The following is a 10,589-nucleotide window of genomic DNA, read 5'->3' on the forward strand; positions in this document are numbered from 1 at the left end:
GGAAAATATTTAAAGAAATATTACCTTAGTATCTAGATGGATGCATAAAAGTATAAGTGCCGATAACAGTCCTATCGGCTAAAATTATACAAGGATGTCAATGTCTCATAAAGTGCCGATGCAATAGACAAGATTTACAAGTTTAACAAGGATTGGATAGCCAATATCGCACGCAGGCGAATCTGGTCGGCTTCCTTCATTTCTTTGATGTCTTCATCGGCAGCACCCTCCACAGGCTTGAGTTTTTTCTTCATGGCCAAGGCTTTACGAGCCTGGATGTCTCTTTCTTGCTGAAGGGCCTTGATGGCATCGGGTAGCTGGCTTTCTTCTTGTTGGGCATGAGTTAAGGCTGCCTCGACTTCTTTCAATTCAGCCAATAGAGCCATCCTCTTTGCCGATAAATCTAAGATTTTCTGCTTAAGTTCAGCGCCCGAAGTCTGCAAGTTGCCGATGCCCTTGTGCTTCTCATCGGCAATCTGTTTCAGTTGTAGCATCTCTTCTTTGAGTTGAGCCTGAGCTGCTCTATCGGCAATGCGTTGAGCAGCCCGTTGATATTGCAGTTGGCGGCTTTCTAAATGGGCTGCTGGGAAGAGTGCTTCTTCAACATCGGCAGGGACCTGGCCACGGATTGTTTTGAAAATTGCCTTTGCGGGGTCCGAGTCATCTACCAGTTGGGCGGTATCCTGCTGTAACAAGTCCAGGAGAGCTTCTAACTTGGACTTAATTTCTGCCGATATTGTTCCCAGTGCAAGGGAAGAACTTGTTTCCTCTCCATCATCGTCAGAAACGTCAATGGCAAAGGAAAATAGGTTGTTTGGGGAGTCTTGTTCCTGAGAAAAAGAAAAAGAGGTCAGTTAAGGATAAGTATGAATATTATAAATCGACTAGGTCAATCGGCTTACCTGTTTCAAGGCAATTTCCTGTACTTGGCTGGAGGAAGCAGCCTGGAGTATGCCGTGTGGAGGATCGGCTGAGCTTGCCGATGGGATATCCTCTGTGGCCTCATCGGTGGTTGGCCCTTGGGGTATGATGACCGATGGTATGTCCTATACAGGAGGATTAACTGCTTGCTCAGTTGCATCGACTGATTCTGGCCGGCTTGCAGACGTTGGGGCAGATGTGGGGATCGGCATGGACTTCTGTCATTTTGGCTGTGCCTCGGCATCTGTTAAGGCTTTGCGCTTTGCTTGGGCCTCAGCAACGGTTGGCTGGGGGGCATCGGCACTTGTTGGTTGTGGAGCTTGAACATTTGGTACGCTTGCCGATGTACCCATTTGTTGCTGCAAAACAAGTGTAAGGTATGATATTTAATAGATAAAATGTAAAATCAAAGGAATACCTCTGAAGGTTTGTCAGAGGTAGTGGTGCTTGATGTCGAAGGAATTGCCGATGACGATCCAGCAGTGGCTCTTACACCCTAATGATTAATGTTAATACAGTTTGTGATTGGCATGAGTAGAAATAAACAGGGTTGTTACCTTGAATGCCTTGATCAGGGTTGTAGCAGCAGCCAATGGAGTGGCCCTAGCTATAGCCAATTTGGACTTAGAGGTGATGGTCTTGGCACGGGTCTTCTGGTGAGTCAAAGCAGCTAAGGTGGGGGCGTTGTAGCCGATCGGTGATATCGGGGAAACAGGCCGAAGATTGAAGGGTTTCCCACTTTTGCTCATAGATGGTGCTGGGTTGTTAACCTGTCACGAGAAAGTTAGTTACCGATATATGAAAGGAAAAAGCAGAAGGGAGTTAAAAGAAACTTACTGCGTCATCGGGAATGGCATATTCAGGATCGATCATGTGTCGATATGTGTGAGCAGATGTTGCAAACAGTTGTTCCCTCCACTCTCGTCACCATTGCTTATATGATTCGGTGATGAAAGATGCTGGCGTCCAGATGGATATATCGACATCTGTAGTATCGGCATCGGGGGAGAGTCGCACTACCCTACTCCAATCTGTTCCGCAGGTGATTGTTTCTCTAGGTTTGATCACATCGGCAAAACAAAGTTTGATTAGCAGTTGCCCAAAAGCCAATTGACGGGATACTGCCGATGGATTGTAAAATTCATACGTGATATTGGTGTTTTTCCCGCTGACGAATGTGTTTACTGAGATTGCCCTGGGAGTAATGATGGCCATCATGAGTTCATTATCCTGATTCAGAGTGTCATCGGCAAAGTTGAAAAGAAGGGGGAATCTATTTTCTTCGTCAATATAAGGTACCCAGGCCCTATGATCACGAGAAAGACCATTGTAGAAGCTTTGGAAGAATCTGCCGATCTGGTCTTCATTGGCCTCTGTTCCAGGGAGGATAATTATGGCTTCACCAAAATTGAGGGGTGAGCGTGTTGCCGATTCCTCATCCCCAAGCACGTGGTCTTCAGCAATTTCTCATGGGAATTGTTGGGCAAAGAAGTCCCATTGCAAACGTTTGTGCATATGAGCATTCAGCCACATGTTGATAAACCACCACGGGCCTCCTAAGTTGCTGATGGGTTCGGCAAGCAAAAGTTTCTGAGACACTTGATGAAGAAGATAAGTGGAGCTCAGAAGGTATCGGCCAAGAGGGAACCTTACACCATTGGCCAAGAGTTTAGCCGCGGGGAGGAAGGCGTTGGTTGGTCCTACTGATCGACCACAGAAGATAAATTTTTCTAACCACATATTCAAGAATGTGGCATGTTCCGTCTGGTTAACTGTCCCGATCCTCTGGCATTCTTGAATATATCCCGTCCAACCGCCGATGTTGCGGGTATTCACCCTATATTCAGATTTTCTGCCATAGATGGAGCCTTCATCGGCAGTTGAAATGTCCAAGCCAGTGAGTATGTAGACATCGGCAAGTGTGGGAGTAGCTGGGTCATGTCCAAACATAAAAGTGTTTGTTGTGTCTGACCAGAAGTAAGCAGCTGCAATCATCATTGACTCGTTCTTTTGCATATCGGCAATAGATAGCCTAATGCATTGGTCTAGCTTTCGTTCTGCCCAGTGTACTTGCATCGACCTGTTGACCCTCAAGTACCAATCTTTCCACCCTTTGGTGGTTTTGGGCCAAGATCAGAATGTATCTTTCCATAAATTCAGAGAGAAATTTTGGGCTCTAAAAGGGATTATGTTAACCTCTGCATTAATCAGATCAGTTGGATCTGGGTTGCCCATTGGTCCTAGGCATTGGAAATGCGGCTGATCGGTTGGAATAACTAATTTGTTGCAAAGTTCCTAAGTTTAGAGGATCCGAAGAACAAAGAAAAAGAGAAAAATTACCAACTGTATGAACTCGCAAAGACCAGAGGAATCGAGGTAAAAAGTAACGGAAGTGGAACGAACCGCAGGGACGTCGAAGTTGATTGCCATTATCTTGAGGTAGATGGGGGCACGAGCTGGAGACTCGAGGTTGATGCTGGAAAAAAGTTCTTGTTGGTTGAGGTCGCGCAGTTGTTCGTCGGAGTCGCCGCCGAAAAGAGAGAATGCCAAAGATTGGAGTCTGAGGGTAGAAGACGAGCGTTCCGGAGAAATCTATTTATAAGCCGCTTGGAGTAGGGGTATTCTGGACTTATCTCTATGCCGCGCGCATGTGGGTCGAGGTAGTTCAGATGGATATGGTAACTGTTCGCACGATAATCAAGGGATTGTACAGATGATTTGATGGCAAGTAATCATGACTTGGAAGAGATCTCGGTACAGGATATTTTAATTCTGAAAATGACGGCATTATTATGTTAGGATCTTGCCAATGAATTATTGTTTCGGTATCTTAACCATAATCAGGGCAAGAGTGGTTGGAAATTGTGCGATATTTACTGAGGTGCGTGAATCAGGACTAGATTTGATTAGATTTGATAACAGATCAAGTTTTGGCTTGGAGGATGAGTTACGGTAATTGGGCGAAGGCGAACATTATCTGGAGTAAATTTTGGAGCATTAATGGTTTTATACTCCGAAATTAGGGGGCATGTGTTGACACCGTTTTTTGCACGTGTCAAAATGATCAGAGTGGGCTAATCGGTATGAGGAAAGTTACTGTATACGCTGACAGCCGATGAAAATCAGCTTGTAAAGATGGTTGCCGATGAATGGTGGTGATCGATGGAAAGGTTGATTTAGACTCGGGCGTTGCCGATAAGGTTGGAGATGTTATTGTCGATACCGATGAAGGAAGGCTTGAAAACTACTGCCGATGAAACAGGAAGTATGCCGATGGAAAGGAGGTCGGTGAGAATTCCATCGTAATTGAGGTGGACAGGGAAATAGATAGGAGTTGATTTCCTTTTCTATATTTGTTAGAGTATGATTCATGTAAGAGTCACGTGTTTCCTTAGATATGGACTTGGTGTCCTAGTCGTTTTTGGTTATGTCTCTTTAGATCAGGGTATAAATATAGATTGAGGGGCAATGTAATATATATCAATCAATATCAAAACCAATTTTTACTCCTATTTGCATCTACTTACTTTTCGGCGACTTCGTCAATTTGCATATTTTTCCTTTTTACGAGTTCTCATTGATTCGGCGAGTTGCATCACTTCAGTGCGACCTTCGGCGATTCTCGAGTTCTGCGTGAGTACCTCTTGGCCATGACTTCCGGACGTATCGCTGTTGTCAGGACCAAAGTGCTCGTATCTTCATCTTTGTCGATTAACAGGTCAAATCGACTGACACGCTTTGGATATCGATTCGGGTATTAGCCCTTTGTGTTTGCAGATACACTTTTGCATCGACAATATGTCAGGTAGGCAACCTAGCAGGCCGGCAGTGATAATCAGGGAATTGCTGACGTTATGAGGAGAAGAATGAAATATGCATTTCACCTCCATGTCTCATCATATTACAACTCTATATCAGCATGCTTAAGCACATGCTTGTCGACACAGACCATTACCCTGTTTACTATACGCATCATCCATTAGTATCCCCCTCCCACTTTCAATATCTACAAAGAGGTATATAGAACAGTCTTGTCTCAGAACAAGAGCAGGCACAGCACCACAAACACAAAGAGGAAGAACCAGATCTGGTGGAGGGACCTCTCGATTTCCATCTGATGCCGCCTCAGCCTGGGGTTCACGTTCTCTGTCGCAACATGGTATGGGCTCGTGTAGTACAAGCTCGCTGGCAGCTGGCCACGGAGCGCCCAAGGAAGCACAACCTCTGCCATCCCTCCAAGCACCCCACCAGCAGTTGAGTGGATCAAGCCACGCCCTACTGGTGCTGGAGGGTAGATGAAGTCAAACCCATTGGGAATGGGATGGTGGTGTGCCTGCAGCAATGGCTGGTGCTGAGGATTGTCTTCCATGCTCTGGTGGTAGCGCTGGTCATTGACGTTGCTTTGTGCATTCTGTTGCTCAACAGTCTCACGGTGTACCATGGGGCGGCGCGGGATGGCCATGCCATTCAGTGACTTCTTTGAGTTCCCTCCCCGGCCATATAGTGGCACAAGGGTGTCCATTGAGAGTGTTGCCTTGCATACTGGACATTGGCGCCTTGCCGAACTGCTGTTGTCGCTGGCAGTTGACTCCACCCCAGGCCGCAGCCACTCATAGATACAAGGCCAGCAGTAGAGATGGCCACAGAGAGTAACCACTGGTTCTGCTGCAAAATCAAGGCAGATGTTGCAGTCAAAGCATCCGCTTCCTGTTGTCGCAGGCATGTCCCCATTGGCTTTCTTCACTGGCTCAATATCAGCCATGAAAGGCTGGCTATTGATAGCAGCCATGCAAGGCTGATCCATTCTCCCAGCTTCCATGGCAATCGTGATGCTTGCTCTCAGAAACTGTTTTAGTTCGGTTATGACAGTACTGCAATAGACGGAGAAACCAAAAGAGGTCAGTAGGAATACATACAATTGATAAAGCAACACGCTAGAGGTCATTGCACAAAATGATAAGGGAGTCTAAGCATTGAAAATGTTCATGATATTCGAACACCTGCCTAACCGTGTGGGAGGACTAAAGAAGTACAAGAAAGAAGACTGAAAGCAACGAAGCAAACCGCAAACCACATTTCTAGTTTTAATATATGCTGAATTCTGAGGAAGAGGCGGAGCCAAGTGTACAGACAATAACAATTGAACTAAATAGAGGGATCCATGTAAAAAGCAGCTTTTAGGCCCACACCACATCATGCTGTCCTGGGGAGTCTATCCGAATAAATTGAACAAGTGTGACAACTGAAGTAGATGTTAGGTAAACCTCCAAAACGTGTTAAGAGGCAAATGTCCTTGAGTCTATGCTGGTTGCGCTTTTACCCAAGAATCCATCGTCTTTCCTAGTGGGCCGAGTCAGCAGTGATAGATTCTCCAATATTTTAGTACCCAGTAGTGTGAGTCAGCAGTCATGGATTCTCCAATAATTTAGTACTGGGGACTACAACTGTTGCGCTTTGTTTCTATCCCTTTAGTTAGATAGTTATCCGCGTCCTACTTTTTGTGCCATTGATAAGTTATCCAAGAATCTATCTATCAGAGATTAGGAAACTTATGTCAGCAAGGAAATGAAACCACTCGCTTATCTGCAATGTGCATAGCAGCATAATATTGCCTCCAAGACTTGGCCCCTTGTTGAAGGTAAGAACAATCATTGCCAGCTCGAAATTGCCTCGGGAAGAAAATAGAGAACTATTCGAGTTTTAAAAAGCTTGCAAACGTGGACTTTGACAAGGCTGGTAGGTCTGAACAGATTACCACAGATCCTAACAAATTTTATATTCAGACAAACGGCTGGGGAAGACCAAAAGAGCTGATAAACAAAGGAAAGTATGAGATAGACTAAAGGTGTCCGTCCTAATCTCCAATAAACAAGGCGAGGTGACATGTTGATATTTTTGTAGGCGAGTGTAAGGCTCGCCACCGACACCCTTCCTCGTATCCCGCACAGAGCGGGAGCTCTCTGCACTGGGTACGCCAAGCTTCTTCCAAAGGAGCATAATTGAAAAACAACAACAGGTGGAGGTACTGATGTGGACTGCAACAATGGTAGAGTAGCTACAAGGCTTGGCATATTTAATGGAACCAAACACACTGAAAAGATCATTTAAACATTAGTAATCAACAAAAACTAGAATAACCCAGTGATAATTGCACCTACTGTACTCTGATCAGGAAACAATGAATAGTTTGTCCACCAGCTTCGTGGAAATTTCTAATTCGCTTCTGGTCCCAAATGTGCCACGACCATCATTTTTATATTCAAGCAAAGCTTCGGCAAGTCTTTCCTAAGTTAAAACACATCTTAATCACATCAAGTACCTACAAATGAAGCTCAAAGAGAGCATTTTCCTCCAGTTCTAGTTTTGTTTTGTGGTTCATGACTGGCCTAATAGATATGTACAGAAAGAATTGGTACTGAAGGTGAAGGTTGTGCTTGACAAGCAGAAGCTGTGAAACTCCAGAAATAAACAAGCCGCTATGTTGGACGTGTATGAGCTACCATACTATGGATTTTAAGCACGTTTCCACAATAATTTGATCTAAATTTAGGCATGCCAGTGAATTTGGTTGCCTTTATTATATTCCATATGTATCGTGAATTCGTGATACTAGTAGGTTTCAGAAAATAACCACATGGGTATTAAGCATACGCACCTATACCAGAGAAATTTCTTCAGGGAAAAGGTATTAAATACTAGCTTCAAATAGATATATGCAAATTGATGCAATTTGTAACCCCAGGGAGATGGGTCGGATGAAACATTTTGGAACACAAACTAAACTGGTAGCTGCACACGAATCCAACACAACAAAAAGAATGAACGGGTCTGAGAATCCGTCTCAGAAAGGGAGGTTCAGATTTGGCTTATCAAGTACAACGAACGCGGAGACCAAACAAAACAGACTCTTGGAGCAATCCGTCCGATTACCGAACGAGGAAGGAACAAGCCGTGCAAGCAAAGGTAATAGGGTTCCTTACCAGCAAAGGAAGAAGAAATCAATCCGAGCTCGGATGGATGCGCGCTCCACGCAGGTGCAGCACCACCAGCGAGGATGATGACGTCGGCGGCGGCGGCTAGGTCGCAGAAATTTGACACAACGCGCTTCCGGAGATGGGCTCGGCGGCGCGGCAAGAGGAAGATGGTTTCTGGGCGGTGGCGCGAGGCCGCGGCGATGCTTCGGGCGACGAACGCGGGAGCGGCGGAGCAGGACGCGGCGGCACGGCAGCCGGCGATAATGAGGTAGGAGGGGACAGGGCGATGATGAGAAGAGGAGGCGGATTTCGGTGGGAGGCTCCGTCAAGGTGTATACAATGAGTTGGGGATTCGGGATTTTTTTTTTTCCATCCTCACGGATGGCACACCTCCGTTTACCGGTTTTACATGCCATCGCAAACAGGGTCACCTTGGCTGATGTGTCACGTCAGATGGATATGCCAGTGAGCCGAAGAACCTCTACCGAGCATGCAAAAATTACCTGTTTACCCTTACTATTTCTCTCTCCCAACACTCGCTCATGTGTGGACCCTCTTCCTCTCGTTGACGCGAGGGCCCTGCATGTTAGCTTCTCTAAACCCATCTCTTTGCCTCACCGCGCCTCACCTCCATGGCCGTCATCGTTGCCGAAGCAGAGGACACCGGAGGGGCCTCGTTTGTCGCTCCTCTGCCCCCTCCGACTGCGCCGCCGCCTCCATCGCACCGCGCCTCGCCTTTCGCGCCTTTCCTCCGGCCGGCTCGGCTCCTTCACCGCAGCTCGCCACCGCAGGCGAAGCCGCCATGACCACCGCAAGTGCACGCGACCAGGCCACTGCGTGCCGTTCTAGATTGCGCAGAGAGCACCCACGGGCTCGGCGGGTGGTGGTGGTGTTTGCGCACCGTAGCTCGCCGTCGGCCCCCACCTCCGTCAGCCAGGATCGGTCAGAGTCCAATTCGTGTGTGAGTTCACCCGACTCGGCCTCCACCGATCCGTCGGCGACATCCTTGCCCTTGCGCGCAGGCGTAGAGGCGTCTCGTCCGGGGAGGAAGGGGCCGGGAAGCTCTGGCTCTGGCGGCCCATCCCCGCTCATGCTCTCGCGGGGAGAGCGCCACCGAGGCATGGTCGCACCGCGGGAGCGGAACGCACGGCGCACTCGTAGCCATGGAGGATCTGCTGTTCCCATCCTCGCTGTTGCCCACGCCGACGGAGAAGCCGAGGCCCGGGCTCGAGCTCGGCGGCAGCGGGACGATGCGGGACTCGACGGAGGCGGTGGAGGTCTCGGCCTCGGTGACGGCGGACGTGTCATGCTTCCCCTGGGCGCGCCAGCGGTGGCGAAGGGCAGCCAACGCTAGTGGAGCTGCGCTCGTCCGGGGTGGAAGGGGTCGGAAAGCTCTAGCACTGGCGACCACCATCACCGGCACTGACTTCTGCGCAGAAGAGATGGGGGTTGAAGGAGAAGCTGACGCCATTGCCGGTGGTGCACGTCCACGGGGAAAGTCATAGATTTCAGAACTGATAATAGTGGCAACATATCAGGTGCAAACCAACCAACCTGTGTAAACTTGTAAACTACCAATCAAGACCACTAGATGTTGATCCAATGGATAGGGTGAGGAGGCTTAAGCGTAAAAAAAGGGCCGGCGGGTGGGGGGCTTAAGCGCAAAAAAAATCACACCTCTCACCACATCCATTAGATCAGCATCTAGTGATCCTGATTGGTAGTTTTCAAATTTGCACAAATTAATTGGTTTGCACCTGATACGCTGCCCTGATAATAAGGCCGCTCCGTCCGTAAAGATAACAGATACTCCCTCCATCTAGGGAAAAAAAACCACACGGAGTAAGGCCTATCCGCTCCGGCGTTCCCGATTTTGCCATCTCTCGAGTCACCAGTCAACACCATTGCCGCTTTTTGAGCGCTGAGCGACATGAAACAAAGACGCCCTGGCCTTCCGGTAGTGTGCACTTGTGCTAAAATGTTCCCCAGTGGGCCACTGCTGCCTCTGCTCACCTTTTGCAACGTGTGTCCCGTCCACTATCTCGAACCAAGATCGCATTACATACAGGAAGCAACAACATATACTTTAGTTTCAAAAGAAATAATATACACTCGCTCACTTCGTTCCAAAAAAAAAAGGATGTCAACTATAGCAACTATTAGTCTTTCTTTCGAAAGATCAACTATAGGTTTAGTCAGTCAAACTATTTCTAGTTTGTTCAAGTTTATAAACAGTATCAATAATTCTAACAAAATGTACTTCGTGACTAATCGTATGACACATATTTAACATCGTAAATATTTGTATTTGTTTTTGGACAGAAATAGTATTTGTAGAATTTGTTTGCCACTAATGGAGCATTGGAGCCATGTAATCATTCCCGGTACATGCAATCATCACTCCTTTTGTTATCTTCTTGTTTTTTTTTTCTTTTTTGCCTTATGATTTCAGTGACTGAGGGTATGGCCGCGACTGCCACGGTACTGTACATCCCCAATTGCCATACGGGCACAAGCAGACGAGCAATCTGTTCGCCGCATCATCAGATCAGACCAGATAGTAACAAAAATGTGGGGCTCGCACGACCGGTGTGTGTGGTGTCAGGGTAAACACGAGCAAACAAGACACTCCCCCGCATTGTCAGGCCTTTTTTTTTAAGCCCTCGTTTAGTTCACGAAATTTGGAATTTGGGG

The 10,589-nt window shown here is 47.3% G+C and overlaps 1 protein-coding gene across 1 annotated transcript; it reads right to left on the bottom strand.

The window, feature by feature from the left end:
• Nucleotides 1-4,681: 4,681 nt before the first annotated feature.
• Nucleotides 4,682-9,432, bottom strand: LOC136490990 (E3 ubiquitin-protein ligase RMA1-like). Its single transcript, XM_066487202.1, has 2 exons — nt 7,902-9,432; nt 4,682-5,792 (listed from the first exon to the last, which is right to left on the bottom strand). Exons 1-2 carry the CDS (start codon nt 8,309-8,311, stop codon nt 4,958-4,960), a joined length of 1,245 nt encoding a protein of 414 aa, XP_066343299.1. The 5' UTR covers nt 8,312-9,432; the 3' UTR covers nt 4,682-4,957.
• Between the last annotated feature and the right edge of the window lie 1,157 nt (nt 9,433-10,589).

This window comes from Miscanthus floridulus, chromosome 11 (assembly GCF_019320115.1).
Source record: "Miscanthus floridulus cultivar M001 chromosome 11, ASM1932011v1, whole genome shotgun sequence".
NCBI lineage: Eukaryota > Viridiplantae > Streptophyta > Magnoliopsida > Poales > Poaceae > Miscanthus > Miscanthus floridulus.

Bases quoted from the DNA above. Each gene is read 5' to 3' on its own strand.
- LOC136490990 (XM_066487202.1), bottom strand. From the start codon at position 8,311: ATGGCATGTAAAACCGGTAAACGGAGGTGTGCCATCCGTGAGGATGGA. The intron at 5,793-7,901 runs GTAAGGAACCCT...CGTCTATTGCAG, and splicing joins GATTTCTTCTTCCTTTGCTG to TACTGTCATAACCGAACTAA.